At 42.4% G+C, this 24,048-nt stretch overlaps 1 protein-coding gene across 1 annotated transcript in view; it reads right to left on the bottom strand.

Annotated features, from left to right (window-relative positions):
- Positions 1-4,261: 4,261 nt before the first annotated feature.
- LOC137095161 (phosphomannomutase 2-like) overlaps positions 4,262-24,048 on the bottom strand; it is an 86,002-nt gene continuing 66,215 nt past the window's right edge. The window contains exon 8 of the mRNA XM_067461497.1: positions 4,262-4,489. Within this exon, the coding sequence (XP_067317598.1) occupies positions 4,427-4,489 (63 nt within the window). The 3' untranslated portion in view covers positions 4,262-4,426. The remainder of the gene's footprint in view (positions 4,490-24,048) is intronic.

The raw sequence follows: 24,048 nt of genomic DNA, 5'->3' as shown, positions 1-24,048 counted from the left end.
AGACTCCATGTGTGTTCATATTTGGGCATATGGAATATTCATGCCAAGTTTGGTTCAGATCCATTATTGTTTGAGTCCAAAGTGCTCTCTGGATGTAAGTGAACTACAACTCCCAAACTTAAGGTCAATGCCAACCAAACCCTTCTAGTGTTTTCTGTTGGCCCTGTGTGCCATGTTTGGTTCAACTCCATCATTGGTGGAGTTCAGTAGGTTAACTACAAATCTCAGCAACTACATCTCCCAAATGACAAACTCAATTTTTTTGGAGTGATGGTCGCTCCTTGGGTTAGTAGATGTCTTCTGGCCAAATTTGGTGACATTCTGTCCAGTGGTTTTTGAATTATATTAATCCCACAAATGAACATTACATTTTTATTTATATAGATACTAGGCCTGGGTAACAACACAAAAATTTGTTTCTAAAATCGATTCGTTTTGGGGGGGGGGGGTTGCGTTTCATTATTTAAAAGAATTACAAAATTTTCCTTTAAAAAAGTTCGGTATTTACGAAATTTTGTTATTATTAACGAATCGATTCGTTAAGATGGCGGACCCCCCGCGCATGCGCAAATCACTTCCAAAACTTCGTTATTGAAACCGGGTCGATTCGTTAAGTTGATAACGAATCGATTCGTTAAAATGGCGGATGCGATTTGCGCATGCGCAAAAACGACTTCCGAAACTTCGTTATTAAATACGGATCGATTCGTTATTGAGGATAATAACGAATCGATTTGTTAAGATGGCGGACGCGATTGCGCAATGCTAAATGCTCTATAAACAAAATCATTTCATAAAATAAATCAAATATAAAAGGACCGCACTGGAACTACACAAATAATGAGCGAGCACTGTCTTATAGCATTTTGTGTTGGCCAAAGGACCGCACTGGAACTACACAAATAATGAGCGAGCACTGTCTTATAGCACTTTGTGTTGGCCAAAGGACCGCACTGGAACTACACAAATAATGAGCGAGCACTGTCTTATAGCATTTTGTGTTGGCCAAAGGACCGCACTGGAACTACACAAATAATGAGCGAGCACTGTCTTATAGCACTTTGTGTTGGCCAAAGGACCGCACTGGAACTACACAAATAATGAGCGAGCACTGTCTTATAGCATTTTGTGTTGGCCAAAGGACCGCACTGGAACTACACAAATAATGAGTGAGCACTGTCTTATAGCACTTTTGTGTTGGCGAAAGGACCGCACTGGAACTACACAAATAATGAGCGAGCACTGTATTATAGCACTTTTGTGTTGGCAAAAGGACTGCACTGGAACTACACAAATAATGAGCGAGCACTGTCTTATAGCATTTTGTGTTGGCCAAAGGACCGCACTGGAACTACACAAATAATGAGCGAGCACTGTATTATAGCACTTTTGTGTTGGCAAAAGGACCGCACTGGAACTACACAAATGAAATGCTTGCCCTGTTGCACAGGACAGGGACAAACACACACACAGGCACACAAGGTTTTTTTCTTTTTTTAGAATATTTTTTGAATTTTTTTAAGAATAAAAGAAATATATTTATCAGAAATATTTAAAAATGAAAAATTAACAAAATGCTTGCCCTGTTGTGGAGCGAACACAGCCACAGGACAGGGACAAATACACACACAGGCACACAAGTTTTTTTTTCTTTTTTTAGAATATTTTTTGAATTTTTTAAAGAATAAAAGAAATATATTTATCAGAAATATTTAAAAATGGAAAATTAACAAAATGCTTGCCCTGTTGTGGAGCGAACACAGGCACAGAACAGGGACAAACACACACACAGGCACACAAGTTTTTTTTTCTTTTTTTTAGAATATTTTTTGAATTTTTTAAAGAATAAAAGAAATATATTTATCAGAAATATTTAAAAATGCAAAATTAACAAAATGCTTGCCCTGCCCTGTTGTGGGGCGAAAACAGGGAAAAGCTTCCCCGCTGCTCCCAGCAATGAATGAATGAATGAATGCAAGCACAAGCAATGAATGAATGAATGAATGAATGAATGCAAGCAAACAGCCAAGAGCCAACCAAGCCTCCCTCCCGCACCTCCTGTCTCCTTCGCAATGAGCAATGCAGCCACGCGGAGCCGCTTTTACAGGGCAGCCCGCCCAATCACAATGAGCCACGGTGCTTGGGAGCGCTGGATTGGCTCCCGGCGCACCCAGCATCCTCCATCCCTAAAACGTCATTTCCGAAACGGGCGGAAGCTCGTAAAAAAGATGGAGGATGCCGTTTCGATATTTAAAAACACTTCCGGGTTTGAAAATAAATTTTGTAATCATTTTGTAATTGTTAAAAATAACAAATATTTAATGAATTACAAAATTAACGAACGAAACCGCCCAAGCCTAATAGATATTAGCTTGGGAATGCAGCGGTGCCCAGGTTATTTGATGAAGGCATTGTTTGTGCTGCAAGTTTAGCCTAGATCCAATGTCAGCTTAGGTGATTGGGTGTGGGTGAACTAAAATTCCTATATGCAAGTCCCATCATCCATAGTCCATCTGAGGAGGAACAACCCAGAACTCCCTGCCTTCAAGCTGATCTTACCTGCAGCAGGGAGTTCCACAGTTCTCCGTTGCCCGCTTGGGCCAGCATCCATTGAAAGGTGGCCACAGCTGCAGCTTCAACTAGAGACTCTTTCTGCCTTGCTTTCCCCTCTTCCTAATATTGTAACAAATCCCCCAATAAAGTATCAATTAATTGTAACTGTATCCTCTCTATGGTGTTACTTTGTGTCCCTTATTGCCTCTTAACTATTCTCTGCATGAACTTTCTCTCTTCTGGGCTGCAGAAGGCTGCCAGGCTGCCCAGGATACGATTTTTGCGTCCCGGAGAGGCCGGAACTGCGTTCCTCTGAACCATGGATACGGAAACCCATCAGGTCCCTGTGTCTGCTGGTCAATGGATCGCTCCAAAATTGGTGCTATTCTTCTCCTGGGCAAATTCTAAGACAAATGCTCCACTAACTCCTCCACCCCAGGAATAACTCTTTTTGCCCCAAAACTCAACATGGAGCCCCACTGGCTCCCCACTGCCATGACCTCGCTGCCACCATCTCATTGATGCCTGAAGAGCCTGTTGATCTGGGGAACATGCTGCGGTCACCCCTTGGGGAATCGAGGAAACCAACGGGCCATTCTGGTCCTTGACGAGATGGGATCTATAGTTTTCCTCATTTTTCAACATGGCTCTCAACCTTCAGCACTTGCAATCACTCACCAAGCACCCAATGGTCTTTGGGGGACCTTTCCCAGTTTGCCCCCATGGATTCTATAACTTTTCTTAAACCTTGATAAACTTTTGGAAACTTTTTAGAATTTTTTTTCCCCAAGCCTCATGAATTTTCACTAGGATTTTTGAACTTTAATGGACTCTCTGTGGGTGGGATGGGTTGATATGAATTCTTTCCCCTCTTTATGAATGCATGCCTTATGAACCCCATATATGTGTCTATGTATAAAAATATGAAATGCTACCTTTTCATGACCCTAGCATACCAAAGTCTTAGGAAAACCTGAGATGGAATTTCTCCTTAATTAAAAAGGACTCAACAAAGACTTATTGCATGGACAGAAACAACTGTGCTTCCTCAGGCCTCGGAGCATGGCCACTTGAAGGAAGCATCCCATGAAGATTCAATCACTCTTCAACAAAGGGGACATCCTGCCTTCAGGAGGATCTGGGTGCCTCAACTGTCTCACACACTGTCCTCATACCCTTGGCCAAAACCAGAGACCAGATAGTATCAACTGATCCCATACCCAAGGCTAGAGATTATTGAGGCTTGGCATCTGCATCAGCCACTTTTGCATATTTCACCGCATGGAACAATACAAGACTAGCTTGAGGAATCTCCAGATTATCACCAGCAATTGGACAAGATATTAAGTCACATTAATGCACTCATTTTTCCTCACAGTTCATTGTTTCCTACTTGTACCGCCTTCTCGCTCCCCATTAACTGAGAAGCCAAAGCAGTGCTGGCTTTCCTATTGGCTGTGGTGTGCCTAAGCTGGCCACGCCTCCCCTCCAGCTGATGACTCCAACCAATCAGTGCAAAGCCAGCGGGGGGGGGGGGCAGGAAGTTTGAATTTGATAGTTCCGTATCTCTATAAAAATGCACTGTTTTACCCAGCCAAGCATATCAACTTTGGATTGCGGTTTGACTGTACCAGCTGGGACGAAATAAAGACAACTCAGTGGCTTTTCTTCAACTTGGTGAGACTTTTATTTGGAAAAATCAGGGAAAATTCTTTGGGTGCTTTTTTCTGTCTCACCAGGGCAAATGGACTCTCTTTGGTGGGTCTAACTGGTCTCTGCCTCCTGGGAAAGATCCCCAAATTCTTGCTCGATATCCTCACAAACTGGACCAGGATGTACAGTGGGTCATGGAGGCTCTGTATGCCAAGTTCGATCATAAACTGTCATTGGTGAGGATCGCAGTGGTCTCAGGAAGTGAGTGAAGATACTGCAATTCCTATCATAATAATAAAATAATAATATATAAAACTTTATATACCACTGTCTCCCCAGGAGGACTCAGGGTGGTTTCCAAACAAAACATCAAAACATACAAAATCACAACATGAACAAAAAATAAAAGTACCAGCAACATAAGCATGGGATTACCCAACAACACCCTGCCTGCTCTTCATGTCTATTTGTTAGGGCATGGAAAAGGAATGGGTCAGAACAATTTAAAAGGCTGGGTCAAGACTGATACAAATTGAAATAAGATAGAACAGGCATTTGGATATAATACTGGAATAGGTAAACGACAAAAGTGGGGATGGGCTGTTTCCAGGGTCCTGTTAGGAGAATGACCAGGGTAATAAATGTCGGCTTAAATGCCTTTCCACAGAAGCTCTGCCAGGTTCACCAAATACAGCTCTGAAAATCATGGACTCTGGAGACATCAGGTTACAAGCAAATTCAAGTTTACTAAGCACACAGCAAAGGCACGTCCATTACAGCAAGCATCTAAGCATGGAGAGAACACACAGGAAACCTAACAGTCAAAACAGATCTTGCAGCTGCTTGATTCTTCTGCTGCAAACAGGTAAGTCCCTAAATTTCTCACACAACTCAGTAGAGAGCTTATCTCATGACTCTTCAATCACAACCTCAAAGATAAACAATTCAGCACATTACACTCTATGTGGCATCCATAGTAGCAATACATTAATTATATTTAAAACATATTACAAAACTTCATTATACTCTGACAATTCCCCCTCTTTTTAAATGTAATTCTCTATCTTCATTACATACACAAAATCTGCTTTACTTTTATAACTTTAACAACTTAACATCTGAAAATGACATTCATTTGCTTTCTTAATACTTTCTACTTAACATACATTTATTTTCTTTACTTCTTATAACTCTATTACTCATTACACTGTTCATTCAAAACAACATGATAGCATGAATTCATTTCTCTTATTCAGTACATCAGTACAGGGAATATACATGATAATATCAATCTCTTGGAAAACTGCAATACACAAAATACATGGCACTTTAGCAAAACACATACATTTTGGCGAAAACACATTTTTAAAACATAGCATTGTTACATTGTTGCATCATTAAACCAAACCAATTCAGAACAATTTAGGACACTTTAGAAATAACAGTCATCATAATCCATGTAACCTTTCCCAATTGCAACTCTGTGAACTTCACCTGTAGCCAAATTAGGATACTCAATATATTTAACTGCATGTCTCCTACTAACTGCACTCACTTGCTCTGAAGCTACTTTCTGCTGAGGAGATTCCTGTTTAACTTGCACACTTATTCTTACAGGTGTATTTGTTGCCTTGCCTGTACTCTTTCTAGTACTCTTTGGTGATTCTCTATCTGACTTTTCTGACTTTTGTGTGAAATGTACTACTTCTTTACTGTCTTTTTCTGACTTCACTTGTTGCTGTTGCTTCACTTCAACACATGAAGTGACCTTACTTTCTTCACTGATCTTGATGTCGAGCATGCCCGCCCCCCCCGCCCCCCAACAAGGGATGGTGACTTATAGTTCTGCAAAGGACAAAGGTACCAGACTGCACAATAGGGGTTAAGTTTTGGTCAATTTGCCAAGGCCTTAACAACAATGAGGACCCCATGAAACTTTGGGAATAGCTAGACCTTGGAGTCTCTGCCTCTCTTGGGAGCTGTAGTTCTCCAAGGACGGGGAGCAAAGCTTGTTTCCAGAGACACCAGGTCCATTTGGGCCACTCAAGAACTCCTGCCGGGACCTTTGTGCAATACCCTTGCGTTTTAGCCATCCCCTATGGACACTCTTTCCCCCCACATGGACAAACCTTATGAAATCTTGCCTTTTATAAACTTTAGATGTATGAAATGTGTTTTCTGATTTCTTTGTGTGGCAGAAGCCTTTCCCCTTTTCTTCTGACATGAAGAAACTCCACAAAAGGGACTACAAAGCCCCAAACATTCCAGAATTTTTTTAATCCACAACTTCCTTTGGCATGAACAATAGCCTGGGCAATTGCCCAACCCTCAGCTGAACACTTGCCCAGCCCTCAGCTTGCCTCTTTGGCAAAAATCTTAATCATATTTCCTCCTGAAGGACAAAAGGTCCTCGAAAAACCTTTTGCCTTTGCTCTAATTAACTCAGCTATCTCCACCAAGAAACAATCACCCCAGTCTACACATGTTGATAGATCAGGCTGGCTTGAGATTTCCCCTTTGTCTAACTGGCCACATGGCATTTCCTTTGTTTACTCCTTTCCCAGATTCCTTTGTGCTCCCTCATCCCGCCTCCATCTCTCCTGGTTGGCTGTCGCCACCAGGTGGCAGAGGTCTCCCCATTGGTTCCTACGGACCAATGGAGCTTCCTGATTGGTCCAGAGGCACCGGGGGCGGGAGGGCCACCTCCCAGCTGTTTGCCCATCGCCCAATCATGGCAGGGAACAACAGGGAAGCCGGGGTGGGGAGTTTGAACTCTGCAACTTTGAATTTGCTATAAATATGCCTCTGATCAATGTACTGGTATGCTTGTGGGTGAGCTATCCCCGCATTTGCATCCGACTCAGCTGAATCGCACAATAAACCTCGGTGCCACTTCTTCACCTTGGCAAGAGTCTCTTTCAATTATTAATATTAATAAAATTGCTGGGATCAGGCTTCTCTGACGGCTCGCCAAGGTAGCGTTCCCTCTTGGGTGGGAACTAAGGGTCATCTCCCCTTGGAGTTTACCCCCCTAAAGTCTAGTCTGACTTCATTCATTGATCTAAGGAAACCCATGCAGATTTTGTTTGTTTGTGTGTAACTCGTTCCAGTCCCTTAACTTCTGAAAATATGCCACTCTAGCATATTTAACAGTCTTAGGTGAATCCAAACACTTTAGAAATCTTTTGTTATACCCAATAAACTGCATCTCATGGAATCTTTCCTTGTTATTGCCTCTTTCATCAGCAGATAACAAAACATTTGCATATGTCCAAAAATTCTCATGTGTTTATAACTTGGCACATAATCATACATTTTGTGAAATGGAATATCACCAGAACACTGATCCCACAATCGATTCATCAAATAATTGCTTGTATGAATGGCCTCTGGCCAGTAAATGTTTGAAACCTTTCCATCTTTAAGCATACTTTTTTTTTCATTTCTTCCAAAAATTCAATTCTTTTCTCTGCAACCCCTTCTTCATTTTTAGTCTGACTAATTTCCATACATTCAATTCCTTGGGATTGTAAAAATTGTTTTAACTCATCTCCACAAATCTCGGCTCCCCTATTAATGATTAAAGGGTCCAATTGTTTTTCGTACACATTCTCTACGATATCAAGCCAATTAGAAAGTTTCTCTTTAGCTTCTGAAACATGCTTGAGAAAATACACATATCCAAAATGACTCAATCTTTCTACAATTAGCATCACATACTTTGAACCTCCCCCACTTTCATCCAACAGTCCTGCAATGTGAACATGCGCTTTTTCAAATAGACTTACAACTCTGATTTTAGACCCTTTGTAATACTTAATTGGTTCCTTTTTCACTTCATTACAAATCGCGCAATCAAGATCAAAGTAACAATTCTCTATTCTGTAATTAGGGTACAAACTCAATGTTTTCTTTAAGACTTCCGTACTAGCATGCCCCATGACTCTATGAAAAAGATGAATACACCGGTCATGTTGGATCTGACTCTCAACATACATAATCTCCATATTTTCATGTCCCTCTACATTATTTACTTTGTCAAACATCTCATACATTTTGTTCCTTTTGACTCCCTTGCCAACCAAACTCCCATCTCTATCATGAATGTAACAATATATTCCCTTGAATGAAACCTTGTATTGGTGATCTGTTAAAGTAGCTACGCTTAACAAGTTTGACTTCATCTGAGGCACATACAAAACTTTCTCCCAATTTACTCTAATACATGGTATATAACAAATCCCATACTGTGTGAACATCTGAAAAGATCCATCAGCTAATGTTACCATTGTTCCATCAGTTGTCTGCACACTTGAAAGGTTGGAAATGTTGTTAGTTATATGATGGGTAGCTCCCAAATCTAAGACCCATTTGTCACTCTTGGCATTGCCCAGACCTCTTGCCACTGCGACCATCACTCTTCCTCCTGCACAGCCTCTTGCATCATCGGCATGACTCCTGTTGCTGGTTCCAAAGCCCCTTCTAGCCCGATAGCTCCCCTGGGCTCGACCTCTGGGCTGGTTCCTCCTGGCATCACAATTCCGGGCAAGGTGCCCTGGTTTATTGCATATAAAACATCTCCAGACAGCTGCAGCTCTCACGCTCAGCCTGGCTCCTTCTCCAGCTGGCAATGCCTCCACAAAACTGCAGCTTCTTTCTCGATCAAAGCATCTCCTTTTTTCTTCCTCCAGGATTCTGCCACACACTAGATCAAAGGTAAGGTCCTGGGTTCTTACCGAATGCAGTGAATGGAACAGATGTTCTCAGAACTTAGCGATGCCAGCAAAATGTAAGATTTATTTTTGTTGTTAAACTCTACTCCTCTGTTGCTGCATTCCAGGAACAAATCTTTCATCAGCTTGAGGTGCGCCTTCATTTTTTTAAAAAATTCCATCTTTATTGAGTTTTCAGTTTTTTTAAAAATACGATAAGACAATAAGACTTACAAATTTTCACACACGATTAGCCATTAGACAATACATTGACATTGCATACATACAGTCCATAACATTTACATACGATCTAAAAACAAATGACTTCCATTTTATGTCCTATTAGATAAATTGTTATGAAATCCCCCTATTCCCCTTTTTTGGCGGGGTGTGGGGGGACCGTTCCAGTTGATCCTATATTTTGGTTGCATATATTTTATTTCTTTTTTTCCATCCTTAATTTCTTTTACAAGTTTATATCAGATCCTTTTTCCTCTCTTTTCATTTCATATTCTTCCACCTTGTCCCAGCTCGTTTTGGGTGGCGGGTTTCCAGACCCTTTCTTTAAGAGAAACGTCAGTTTATCCATGTCTTTTATGTCTCTAAGCTTCTCTAGCCATTGTTCTATATTAGGTCTCTCCTCATCTTTCCATTTTTTAGCGAAAGTGAGTCTTGCCGCCGTTGTAATGTAAGTAAAGATTTTGTCGTCGTTCTGTTCAAATTTTATGTCTTTATCTGTCAAACCTAGCAGAAAGATCTCTGGTTTGAAAGGTATATCTTTTTTTAGAATTTTTTGGGACTCTGTTCTTATTTCTTTCCAGAATTCCCTGGCCATAGGGCAGGTCCACCATAAGTGAAAGTAACTTCCTACATTGGTTTTACATTTCCAACAGGTGTTTTTATACCCTCGGTACATTAGACTCAGCTTTTGCGGTGTTAAGTGCCACCTGTGAAAACATTTTAGCCAGTTTTCTTTTAATGATGTTGAATAAGTATATTTTATTTTTTTCCTCCAAATGTTTTGCCACTCCTGGAGCTTGATTTCTCTGCCAAAGTTTTTAGCCCATATTACCATGCAGTGTTTTATTCCTTCTGTCTCGGTCTCCCATTCTAGCAGTAAATTGTGAATTTTTGTTATTGTTTTCTTTTCCGATCTTAAAATTTTCTCCCATAATGTATCCTTAGCTTCAAACCCTAATTTTAGGTCCTGTTTATATCCTTCATTTAGCTGGTGGTATTGCAGCCATGTGATGTTTCCAACGCTTTCCACGAGTTCTTTTTGCGTTTTTAGATTCCAGGTGTTATCTTTATTGTTGTATACAAGTAGATCCCTGTATATAGGCCACTTCTTCCAGCCGAGGAGTCTTCTCTGGGTAGCCTCTATTGGTGATACCCAGAGTGGAGTCCTTGTGTGGAGGTATTTTTTATACCTGTTCCAAACTTTTATGAGCGCCGACCTTATGAAGTGGTTGCCAAAGTTCTTTTCTGTTCTTATTTTATCGTACCAAAGGTACGCATGCCAGCCAACCCTTAGGTTGAACCCTTCTAGCTCTAGAATTTTTTCGTTTTTTAACAAAATCCAATCTCTTAGCCAGTCTAGTGCGCATGCTTCAAATTACGTTTTTAAGTTGGGTAGCCCAAAGCCTCCTCTTTCTTTCTTGTCGATCATGATTTTATGTTTGATCCTTGCTTTTTTGCCGTTCCAGATGAACTTTCCTATTTCTTTTTTCCATTTATCGAATACTTTGTTGTTCCTTATGATGGGAATGTTCTGGAACAAGTAGAGGAGTCTCGGTAAGACGTTCATCTTTATCAAGGCGATGCGGCCAAGGAGGGAAAGATTTAGAAATCTCAATTTAGACAGATCTGTTTTGATTTTGGCCCATGTGGTGTCATAGTTATTTTTGAAGAGTTGGGCGTTCCTTGCCGTAATCCATATCCCCAGATATTTGATTTTGGGGCAGATTTTGAAACCTGTTATTCTGGTTAGTTCTTCTTGTTTTAGTTTTGACATATTTTTTGTTAGGATTACCGTTTTATTTTTATTTAATTTGAAACCCGCCACCTCTCCGAATTGTTCTATTTTCTCTAACCATTTTCTGATGTTTTTCACCGGGTCTTCTATTATGCAGATTACGTCATCTGCGAATGCTTTTGTTTTATAGTTCTGCTTGGCCACTTTAAGGCCAATGATTTCTTTATCTTCCCTTATCGATTTTAGTAATGTTTCTAGAGCGAAGATGAATAGGAGCGGGGACAGTGGGCAACCCTGTCTGGTGCCTTTTGTGATTGTTATCTTGTCTGTTCTTTGGTTGTTAATGACAATTCGAGCTGTTTGCTCTGTATATATTGCGTTTATTGCGTTTTTGAAGTGAAACCCTATGTCTATTTCTTCGAGGAGTAATTTGAGGAATGGCCAGCTGAGGTTGTCGAAGGCTTTCTCCGCGTCTAGGGAGAGCCATGCTACCTCTTTTTGGATGTTGATATCATAATACTCTATAGAGTCAATTATTGTTCTTAAGTTATCTTTCACTCCTCTGTTTGGAAGGAAGCCGGCTTGTTCATCTCCTATCCATTCTTTTAACAATGTTTTAAATCTCTTAGCCAGAATGTTGGTATAGATCTTATAGTCTGTGTTTAGGAGTGAGATAGGCCTGTAGTTTTGTACTTCTGATGAATCTGTATTTTCCTTGCCTATTAGTACTATCTCCGCTTCCTTCCACATGTCCGGGATGTTACTGTTCTTCATTGCCAAATTCATTATTTTTTTTAGATGTGGTATTATTTCTTTCTTCATAGATTTATAAAATAAGGCAGTGAAGCCGTCCGGGCCCGGGGCTTTGCTGGAGTCGAGATCTTTAATTGCTTCCTCTATTTCCTGTGTTGTTATTTCTTTGTTTAGACCTTCCCTCTGCTCCTCCGTTATTTTTTCTAGTCTTAAACTTGCTAGATACTGGGTTATCTTCTCTTCCTTTGTTACGCCTTTTGAGTACAATCTTGCAAAGAAGTTATGGAATTCTTCTTGTATTGCCCCGTTAGTTGTTATTAGATTCTCTCCTCTTCTAATCTTTGTTATATATGTTGATTGTTTCTTTCTTTTTACCTTCCTGGCAAGCCACTTACCTGGTTTGTCTGCGTGTTCAAAATGTTGTTGTTTTACATATTTGTACTTTTTTGCTATTGTTTCCAGGTCTAGCTGGTGTTTTCTCCTCTTCAGTCTGTTCAATTTTGTACCTATAAGATCATTTTGTGGGTCTGTCTTCAGTATGTGTTCATTCTCCTCCATTTCTTTCTCTATTTCTTTCATTCCTTTATTCCTTTTTCTGTTTCTGATGGCATTTTGTTTAATCAGATTTCCTCGCATTACTGCCTTTAGGGAGTCCCAGACTATCTGGGGCGAAATTTCTCCTGTATTGTTGATGTTAAAATAATCTTTGATTAGTTCTTTGTTTCTTAGGATATCTTCATCTGTTTTTAGTAGGTTTTCATTAAGGCGCCATTTTCTATCCTCTAGTTTATTGTAGAGTTCCATCACTATCGGACAATGGTCCGATAGATCTCTAGGTCTTATTTGTATTTTATGAATGTTGATTGACAGAGAATTTGTTAGCCATATCATATCTATCCTACTCCATGTCTTGTGGCGAGATGAGAAGAAGGTGTAGTCTCTTTCTCCAGGGTGGCAGTGTCTCCATGCGTCCTGGAGATTTAGTTCTTCTTTAAGGTTTAGAAATGTCTTTGGTAGTAGGGCTTTGGTTGCTTTGGTGTGTTTTGACTTTGTTGGGTGTTTATCCAGGTTTGTATCTAATACTCCATTATAATCTCCCATTATTATTAGGTTATCGTAATCTGTTTTTTGGATTTTTTCTTTCAGGGAGTTTATAAACTTTGTTTTTGGCCCGTTTGGGGCGTATATGTTACATATCCATGTCTTCTTATTCCCCATAAGTATCCTGATTGCTACCACCCTGCCCTCTTGATCCTTGAACGCTAATTCAGAGGGGATCTCCCTTTTGACATATATCACGACTCCTCTCTTTTTTTTCTCGAATGAGGAGTAGTATTCTTTGCCAAGTTTCTTCTGTACCAGGTGTGCAGTGTGTTTATTACAAATGTGAGTCTCTTGTAGTGCAGTGATATTGAAGTTACCTTTATTTATTTGATGGAATAATCTTTTTCTTTTATTTGGAGAATTGAGTCCGTTTACATTTAACGAGTAAATATTCACATATTGTTCACACATCATCATTGTTTGTTATTTCTTCTATCTCCTCCTCCTCCAGTTCTCCCTCGTCTTTCTCTTCCTGTAATGCCATTGCCTGGTCTAGTTTATGTTCCTCTTCCTCAGAGGATGGTGGTCTTGGCCTTTTCACCATTCTGCCTGATTTATGTACTCTGTCCTCTCCTTCGCTTGATTGTTCTCTCTTTATCATGTTATAAAATTCTCTAGCTTTTTCTTCGGTTTTAATCCAGTATTTTCTATCCTTATATGTTATCATCATCCCCTCTGTCTTCTCCCACCTAAATCTGACCTTAATTTTCTTAAGTTCTTGCGTAAGGAAGAGGTATTTTTTCCTTCGTGTTAGAAGTGCTTGTGGGGTTTCTTTTAGGACAATGATTTTTTTCCCTCTCTTATTATTGGGTTCTTATTAGTTTGGGTGAGGATTTCATCCCTTGTGTGCTTCCGTGTGAAACTGACTAGTACATCTTTTGTTAAATTGTTTTGTTTAGCATATCTTGTTTGAACTCGAAAAGTTCGGTCAATTTCTTTTTCTATGATGTCCTCTTGTTTACCTAAGTAGGTCGCTAGCATGTTTATTATTTTGGATCGCAGATCTTCTTGTGTTTCCTCTTCTAGGTTTCTAAATCTTAGGTAGTACTCTGTTTCCTTCTGGTGAAGTCTCTCTAGTTCTCTCTCTAATTTTTCATTTTTGGTCTTTATTTCCTCCAAATTGTTTTGTATTTTTTGGGGGGATTTTGCTAATGTTTTATTTTCTGTTTTTATCATTTTTATCTCACTGCTAGCTTCTGTTAGTTCTTTTTTTATTTGTCCTATGTCTTCTTTGAGTTCTTTTCTTATTAAGTCTAATTGTGTTTGGTGGCTGATTTGTCTCTCAGTTATTGTTTTCAGTTCTTTTTGATTTGCTTCTTGATTTTCTGTCATTTTTTCGGCTATCTTCTGTAGTTCTTTCCATATACCTTTCAGAGGATTTTCCTCCTGGCCTGATCCTTTTCTTCCCAACATTTTAGGTTCATTTATTTCTTTTTCCATCTTTGTTTTTTGGGCCGACATTTTTTTTGTTTATTTTATTATGTATTATTATTATTGTTATTTTTTTTAAATAACATGGGTTCTTACCGAATGCAGTGAATGGAACAGATGTTCTCAGAACTTAGCGATGCCAGCAAAATGTAAGATTTATTTTTGTTGTTAAACTCTACTCCTCTGTTGCTGCATTCCAGGAACAAATCTTTCATCAGCTTGAGGTGCGCCTTCACATCTCCGTCTTCCCCAAGTTTGGCACGATACAGCCATTTAGTCCATATCATCTTAGCAACAACTCTTTCTCTCATGTGTACCTCCTTGCGAATATCCCATACTTGCTTCGGTGTCTGCAAATTTCTAACATGCACTAATTGGTCAGCATTCAAGCACAAAATCAAAGTTGAAAGTGCTTTCTGGTTTTTCTGTGCATTGGTTTCTGTGCCTAAAATAATATTCTGTAATCCTTCTCTCGCAAGAAGGTGTTGCATGTAAGCACGGACTATTGTTTATAATTAGAGTCATTTAACTTCTCAAATGTTGTCATCAGATGTTCAGAAGCAGCCATAATCACAAACCTCAGGAGACCCTTGGCAAACCGAGTTCCAAGCCCAGCCGACTGACTTTCAGACTATCAGCAGTATCTGGCAGTCTCCCCACTGGCTTTATTGCTTTGCAGCTTCACGCTTTCCATCAATAAATCACTTCTCAATGGGTTCTCTGCTTTTCTTCCCTGTCTTCAGCCGAAGACACACCAGCTCTCCAGTATACAGGCCACAGCATACGATATCCTGGTCAGCAACTCAACAACTCAGCTCCACTGCAGTTCAGCCATTCTAGTTTCCTCTCTGGCAACTTCACACAGGTCCTCCGACTTCTGAGTCAACTGGGTCAACTCAGGATTCTGGTCACAGAGCCCTAAGATCTGGGATCTCTGGCATCCTCTCTCTCGCCCCCACCAAGCATGCTTGTGACAGAGGTGGGAGTGAGAGGAGGGTCTCCTCGGAGGATCTTAAGAGTTTGTGCCAGTTCATAGATGGAGATGCAACTGCAGAGATAGACGGGCCCCAAACCATTTAGGGCTTTATAGGTCATTATCATGAAGCCCCCGGTGGCGCAGTGGGTTAAAGCACTGAGCTGCTGAGCTTGTTGATCGAAAGGTCGCAGGTTCGATTCCGGGGAGCGGCGTGAGCTTCCGCTGTCAGCCCTAGCTTCTGCCAACCTAGCAGTTCAAAAACATGCAAATGTGAGTAGATCAATAGGTACCGCTCCGGCGGGAAGGTAACGGCGCTCCATGCAGTCATGCTAGCCACAGGACCTTGGAGGTGTCTACGGACAACGCTGGCTCTTCGGCTTAGAAATGGAGATGAGCACCATACCCCAGAGGCAGACATGATTGGACTTAATATCAGGGGACTACCTTTACCTTTACCTTTAGGTCATTATCTGCACCTTGAATTTGGCTTGGAAACTTATCAGCAGCTAATGAAGTTGTTTTAATAGGGGCATTTTATGCTCCCTATAGTTAGATCTCGTAAGGAGCCTGGCTGCTGCCCTTTGCACCAGTTGTAATTTCCGGGTCGTCTTCAAGGTCAGCCCCACGTAGAGCACATTGCAATAGTCCAATCTGGATGTAACCAAGGCATGGATCACCCTGGCCAAATAAGACTTCATGAGGTATAGTTGCAGATGGCGCACAAGTTTGAGTTGTGCAAAGGCCCTCCCAGCCACCACTTAACATCTGAGCATCAAGGGACAACATTGAACCCAGGAGGAACACCAAGCTATGGACCTGCACCCTCAAGGAGAGTGTAACACCATTGAGCACAGGTTGCCAGCCTATACCCCGATCTGCCTCATGACTGACCAGGAGGACCTCTGTCTTGTCTGGATTAGGTTTCAACCTGTTAGCCCTCATTCAGTCCATCACAACTGTCAGAAACCAGTTCAGGGTCTGGGAGGCTTCCTTAGAATTAAGTGGAAATGAGTAGTAGAGTTGGGCGTCACCTGCATACAAACCCCAGATGGCTCCAGAACTCCAGATGACCTCACCCAGCAGTTTCATGTAGATATGGAAATGCATGGGGGATAGAAGGGACTCCTGCGGGACCCCGCAAGTCAAGGGACCCAGATCCGAGTAGGAATCCCCCAGCTTCACCAACTGGGAGCGGCCGTCCAGGAAAGAGTGAAGCCACTGCAAAGCAATGCCCCCAAACCCATTCTGGAGAGCCACCCCAGAAGGATACCATGGTCAATGGTATCAAAAGCAGCTGAGATATAAAGGAGAACCAACAGGGACACACTTCCCCTAAGTTCTCTTAGTGTTATAGAGCTGGAATTTAGGGGTCTTTGCCAGGAGGCAGAGACCAATCAGACTCATCAAAGAGTTTGTTGCCCTGGTGAGACAGAGAAGCACCCAATATTTTCCCCTGATTTTCCCAATAAAAGGTCTCACCACGTTGAAGGAAGTTGGTTACAGAAATAAATGCCATTTTTATAGAAAATACAGAGTTGTGGGTTTCAATTCTCCCCACTCCCCGCCCTCCGCCTGGCTGAAAAGTGATTGGCTGATGCCCCAACAGCTGGGAGGAGGCTCAACCGCCCTCAGAAGGCTCCTGCCACTTCGGCTCGTTGGCAAATCAGGAGGGAGGGAGGCGGGACAAGAGAATACAATGCATTCTTGAGTGGATTATGGAAACTTAGGAAATGTCCAAATGCCTGGCGTGTCCTAGAAAGGCCTGCAAGCCAGGCTACTCTATTGTCCTGTGATGGGTGGCAATAAACATAATCCGGGTTTTCTTTAACAGCACAGACAGGGGAACAATGGGGACAAACTTAGGTGGATGTCTTTAGTGAGGGGCTGAATGGGTGACAGGTTGGAAAGGGGAAACTTTTCGAGGGTTTCCCCTTATCCCATGGAGATATGATTAAGAGTTTGCTGATTGGTGACTCCCTTGATGGCCAAGTACCTCCAAAGCCAAAGAATATCACCTTTTGTCACTGTCCATGCAAGGAATGTCTATAGATAAGAGTTCTTTGGGATGGTTAATCTCTGCCTCTCCAGGATCAGGGCAACTTCCTTACACATTTTTCCTCAAGGAGATGGGAGGGGGCAAAAAGGGTCAGGGCAAGGTCAGATACATGAAGGGAAATATAGAAATACAGGAGAAGATATGAATAGAAATCATAATACAGAGAGTAAACCCAACTACCTTCCCCCAGTGTCCATAGTTCATATTATTCATAGGAAGGTCCATAAAGGGAAATATATCCATGAGGGGGAAAGAGAGTTCCTTGTTTGTGAGATGGGGGATCATCAGGAGCCCAGGTGTGTCTCAGATGGAAAAAGTGGCATGACTTTCAGTAATAAATTGGTTACCTTCTGCTGTAAACATGAAAATAGGGCATAAAGCCTTGATTAAATGATACACACCAAACTGGCCAAGGCTTAACACTTATTATCCAGCCTGGTGTCCTTGCCCTTAGCAAAACTATGTTACTATCTTTTATGGGAGGGGGGGTCATGTTCGACTTCATTAGGAGGTCATCCACCAAGGTGACCAAAGCTGTCTCCATACCATACCCAGGTCTAAAACCAGACTGTGATGGATCTAGATAATTGGTGTCATCAAAGAATTCCTGGAGTTGGGGGGCAATCACCCGCTCTAGAACCTTGCCCAAAAAAGGGAGGTTAGAAATTGGCCAGTAGTTATTTAAAATCATGGAATCTAGGGATGGCGTTTTAAGTAGCGATCTCACAATCACACTTTTCAGGCTAGATGAAATATGTCCCTATTCCAGTGAAGCATTTATGATCTTCAAAAACCACTTGACTAACCCCCCACTGGCTAGTTTGATCAACCAGGAAGAGCAAGAGTCTAGGGCACAGGTGGTCACTCTCACCGCTCCAAGAACCTTGTTCACGTCATCAAGTTGCATTGGTTGAAATGAATCCATCAAAACCTCATGTTGAAATATGAGATATGTCGTCCCATCTGGCCATTTGCAGATGTTCGGAATTCAGAATTTGAATGTAGAGTGGTTCATGGGGGCTCTGTGTGCCAAGGTTGATCTTGATCCATCATTGGTGAGGATCGCAGTGGTCTCAGAAAGTGTGTGAAGGTACTACAAGTCCCATCATCCATGGTCATCCTCCTCCAGACTGCACCATGATGATGAGACGTGCAGTACGTTCACTCACTTTCTGAGACCACTGCGACCCTCATTCAATGACTGATCAAGACAAAACCTGGCACACAGAGCCCCCATGAACCATTCCACATTCTGGTGCTGTTTGGAGGAGGATGGATCATGGACAATGGGAGTAGCAAATGGGAGTTGTCGTTCACCCGCACCCACTGAACTCATCTGATATTGAATCTAGACTAAACTTGGAGTACAGACAAACAATGTCTTTCTTAATAAACTCGGGCAGCATTGGGTCCTCAAGCTAGTCTATCTCTATATCTATTAGGCTGGGGTAACAACGGAAAAATTTGGTTCTAAACTCGTTTCGTTTTTAGGGAGGCCCTTGCGTTTCGTTTTTTTAAAGAATTCCGAAATTTTCCTTTAAAAAAGTTCGAAATATACGCAATTTTGTAAAATTACGAATCGATTCGTTAATGGCGGACGCAATTGCGCAATATGCTAAAAAACCCTCCAAATGGGACAGGGGGAACTTCTGAAGCTTCCCTCTCCCTCTGTTGTTGACTGTTGGTGTGATAATTTATTTTTTATCATTGATAAAACAAACAACAAGTATAAAACATGCACCAGACATACGGAAATAATTACGAAACAATTTCGAAACAATTTTGAACCAATTACGAAACAATTACGAAACAATACAAAATAAATTGGAAAAATTGTTTCGATTTTTAATTACTCCTCACAGTAGTCCTGCATGGCTCAATATTGGATCGTAAGCTAATTTAAATACGAATTAATAACGAATTACGAAATTAACGAACGAAACCGCCCAAGCCTAATATCTATCACTATATTTATCTCTCTATCTATCTATCTATCTATCTCTATATCTTCTCTCTTCTATCTATCTATCTATCTATCTATCTATCTATGTATATCATAAAAGTCAGTGTTTGTATGCGGAGGACAGTGTATGTGGAAGCTTTCTGATTGGCTGCCAATTTCATAGGCAACTGTGACCAGCACGGGCGACCGTCCTGGACCAAACTTGGCACACATAACCCCCATGATCCCCTTTACATCCTGGTGAGGTTTGGGGGAGGACAGACAAAGGATGATAGGATTTGTAGTACTTTCAAACCAATAGGTTCCCACAGACCACAGTGGCCCCCAACAAAGACCGATAAAAACGAAACTTGGCACACAGAGCGTGCATGACCTACTCTACATTCTGATGCAGTTTGAAGGAGGGCTGACCATGGATGATGGGACTTGAAGTACCTCCACTCACTTCCCAAGACCACTGCAACCCTCATCCAATGACCAATAAAGACCAAACTTGGCACACATATTCCCCATGACCCCTTTACATAATGGTGAGTTTTGGGGGAGGATAGACAATGGATGATGGAATTTGTAGTACTTTCCCAAGCTTTGTTCCCACAGTTGTCTGTGGCCCGCAACGAAGAGAACAATCTCTACATCCTACTGCTGTTTGGAGGAGGGTGGGCGATAGATGACGGGACTCACATCCACTCACTTCCCGAGACCACTGCAACCGTCATTCAATCAGTGATCAAGACCAAACTTGGAACACAGAGCCCCCCCCCCCCAGACCCACTCTACATCCTGGTGCAGTTTGGAGGATGATGGACCACGGACAATGGGACTCGCAGTACCTTCACTAACTTGCTGAGAGCACTGCAAACCACATAAATAACTGATAAAGACCAACCTTGGTGCACAATGCTTTTCTCAAATTACCTGGGCAATGCCATGTCCTCAAGCTAGTCTATGTCTATAAATATAATAAAAGTCAAATTTGTATGCGGCAGAGGTGTGGCGGTGCGACTGGGTATGTGCCAGCTTTCTGATTGGCTGCCACTGTGGTGCTATTTGCATATGGTCTCTGATTGGCCAACTTCAACAGGAGCCCCTGGTGGAGAAAAGGGTTCATGACAGAAACGGAGACATGAGAGAAGGAAATTTGCATATGGTACCATCACTCACATTCTGAGACCGCTGTTAACCTCATCAATGACTGATCAGGACCAAACTTGGCATACAGACCTCTCATAACCCACTTTACGTCCTGGTGTGATTTGGCCGAGGATGGACCATGGATTATGGGACTTGCAGTACCTTTGCTCAATTCTTGAGACCACTGCAACCCTCATCCAATTACTAATAAAGACCAAACTTGGCACACTGAGTCTCCATGACGCACTCCACATCCTGCTGCAGTTTGGAGGAGGATGCACCATGGACGGTGGGACTTGCAATACTTGCACTCCCTTCCTAAGGCCATTACAACTGCCAACAATGATGAATCAGGAACACAATTTACACAGAGAGCCCGCATGACCCACTCTACATCCTGGTGCAGTTTGGAAGAATTTGACAATGGATGATGGGACTTGCAGTCACTTCACTCACTTCCTGAGACCACTGAGACCCTCGCCAATGACAGATCAAGACCAAACTTGGCATACAGAGTCCCCAGGGCCCACTCTACATCCTGGTACACTTTTGAGGAGGACAGACCATGGATGATGGGACTTCAAGTACCTCCACTCTCTTCCCAAGACTGCTGAAACTCTCATATAATGACCAACCAAGACCAAACTTGGCAAACAGAGCCCTCACGACCCACTCTCCATTCTGGTGCAATTTGGAGGAAGATGGACCACGGATGATGGGACTCGCAGTACCTTCACTAACTTCCTGAGACCACTGCAAGCCATATAAATAACACATAAAGACTAACCTTGATACACAATGCCTTTCTCAAATAACTCGGGCAGCACCGGGTTCCAAAGCTAGTATATAATAAAAGCCAAAGTTTGTATGCGGCGGATCTGTGGTGGCGTGGCGGTGTATGTGCCAGCATTCTGATTGGCCAGCCTGAAAGTTCCAATATTCTGATTGGCTGCCGCTGTGGTGCTATTTGCATATGGTCTTGGATTGGCCAGCTTTACAGGAGCCCCTGGTGGAGAAAAGGTTCATAACAGAAATGGAGACATGAGAGAAGGAAACTTGCATATGGTCTCTGATTGGCCAGCCTCAATTCCAAGATTCTGAGATGACAAAGAGAGGAAAGGAAAAGGCCAGGTGCTCCGTCAGAAAATCACCAATACAGACCAAACTTGGCACACAGAGCTCCCATGACTCACTCTACATCCTACTGTAGTTTGAAGAAGGATGAACAATGGATGTTGGGGCTTGCAGTACCATCACTCACATTCTGAGACTGCTGTTAACCTCAACCAATGATTGATCAGGACCAAACTTGGCATACAGACCTCTCATGACACAACTTATGTCCTGGTGTGGTTTGGCCGGTGATAGACCATGGACTTGCAGTACCTTTGCTCAATTCTTGAGACCACTGCAACCCTCATCCAATTAGCGAGAGACCAAACTTGGCACACTGAGTCTCCATGACGCACTCTACATCCTGGTGCAGTTTGGAGAAGGATGCACCATGGACGATGGGACTTGCAATACCTGCACTCCCTTCCTAAAACCATTACAACTGTCAACAATGATGGATCAGGACCACAATTTACACAGAGAGCCGGCATGACCCACTCTACATCCTGGTGCAGTTTGGAAGAATTTGACAATGGATGATGGGACTTGCAGTCACTTCACTCACTTCCTGAGACCACTGAGACCCTCGCCAATGACTGATCAAGACCAAATTTGGCACACAGAGTCCCCATGACCCACTCTACATCCTGGTGCACTTTCAAGACCATGGATATGGGACTTCAAGTACCTCCACTCCCTTCCCAAGATTGCTGCAACCCTCATCTAATGACCAATCAAGAAATCCTGGTGCTGTTCGGAGGAGGACGGGCCATGGATGATGGGACTTGCAGTACCTTCACTCCCTGAGACGACTGCGACCCATATCCAATGACTGATGAAGACCAAACTTGGCACACAGAACACCCATGTCCCACTCTAAATCCTGGTGCTGTTTGGAGGAGGATGGACCATGGATGATGGGACTCACAGTACCTTCACTAACTTCCTGAGACCACTGCGAGTCATATAAATAATTGATAAATACTAACCCTGATACACAATTCCTTTCTCAAATCACCCGGGCAGCACCGGGTCCCCAAGCTAGTATACAGTATAATAAAAGTCAGTGTTTTATGTATATATGTGTGTGTGTGTGTGTGTGCGGTGGGAGGTGTATGTGGCAGCTTTCTAATTAGCTGCCACTTTGGTACAATTTGCATATAGTCTCTGATTGGCCAATCTCAACATTCTGAGGAAGCAGAGGGAATAGCAAAGGGGCTGAAGTTGTCAAATATGATTGGGGTTGAAGTCCAAAACACCTTGTGGCCCCCAACAATGACAGAACAAGATCAAACCTAGCACATAGACCAGGGAATTTAAGATTTAAAATGTTAGGCCTCGCTTGGCAAAGCCTGACTACAAAAGGTAGGCCTCGCTTGGCAAGGCCTGACTAAAAATGGTGGGCCTCACTTGGCAAGGCCTGACTAAAAATGGTAAGCCTCAGTTGGCAAGGCCTGACTAAAAAGGTAGGCCTCGGTTGGCAAGGCCTGACTAAATAAAGGTAGGCCTTGGTTGGCAAGGCCTGACTACAAAGGTGAGGCCTCAGTTTGCAAGGCCTGACTACAAAAGGTAGGCCTCACTTGGCAAGGCCTGACTACAAAAGGTAGGCCTCTACATCACATACCAGGCCCAAACTTGGCACACAAAGTACTCATGACCCACTCTATATCCTGATGCAGTTTTAAGGAGCCTGGACCATGGATGATGGAATATGCAGTACCTTTACTCACTTACAGAAACCACTGTGACCATCATCCAATGTCCAATAACGATCAAAAATGGCACACAGAACCCCCATGATGCACTCTACATCCTGCTGCAGTTTGGAGAAGGGTGGACCATGGATGTTGGGACTTGCAATACCTTCAGCAACTTCTTGAGACCATTGCAATCCACACCAATGGTCTGCTGCGACCTCATTCAATGACTGATCAAACCCAAACTTGACACAAAGAGCCCCCATGGCCCACTCAGCATCCTGGTGCAGTTTGGAGGAGTATGGACAATAGAAGATGGGACTTGAAGTACCTCCACTTACTTTCCAAGACTTCTGTGGCCCTCATCCAATGACTGATCAAGAGCAAACTTGGCACATAGATCCCTCATGACCCACTCTACATCCTTGTGCAGCTTGGAGGAGGATGGACCATGGATGATAGGATTTAAAGTACATCCAATGACTTCCAGAGACTGCTGTGACCCTCATCCAATGACTGATCAAGACCAAACTTGACACAAAGAGTCCCTGTGACACATTCTCCAACCTGGTGCTGTTTAGAGGAGGATGGACCATGGACAATGGGACTCCCAGTACCTTAACTAACTTCCTGAGAGCATTGCAAGCCACATAAATAAAGACCAACCTTGGCACACAATCCCTTTCTCAAATGGGCCACAACAGGACCCCAAGCTAATCTATATGTATATCTATATCTATAATAAAAGAGAGTTTGTATGTATGTGGAGGACATAGGTGTATGTGGTAGCTTTCTGATTGGCTGCCATTGTGGTACAATTTGCATATGGTCTCTGATTGGCCAGCCACCACATTCCAAAATTCTCAGTGGCTGAGAGAGGAAATTTGCATATGGTTTCTAATTGGCCAGCCTCAACAGGAGCCCCTGG

The sequence above is a fragment of the Anolis sagrei genome, chromosome Y, assembly GCF_037176765.1.
Source record: "Anolis sagrei isolate rAnoSag1 chromosome Y, rAnoSag1.mat, whole genome shotgun sequence".
Lineage (NCBI taxonomy): Eukaryota > Metazoa > Chordata > Lepidosauria > Squamata > Dactyloidae > Anolis > Anolis sagrei.
The sequence above is the reverse complement of the archived record's forward strand: the minus strand, read 5'-3'. Positions and strand labels throughout refer to the sequence as shown.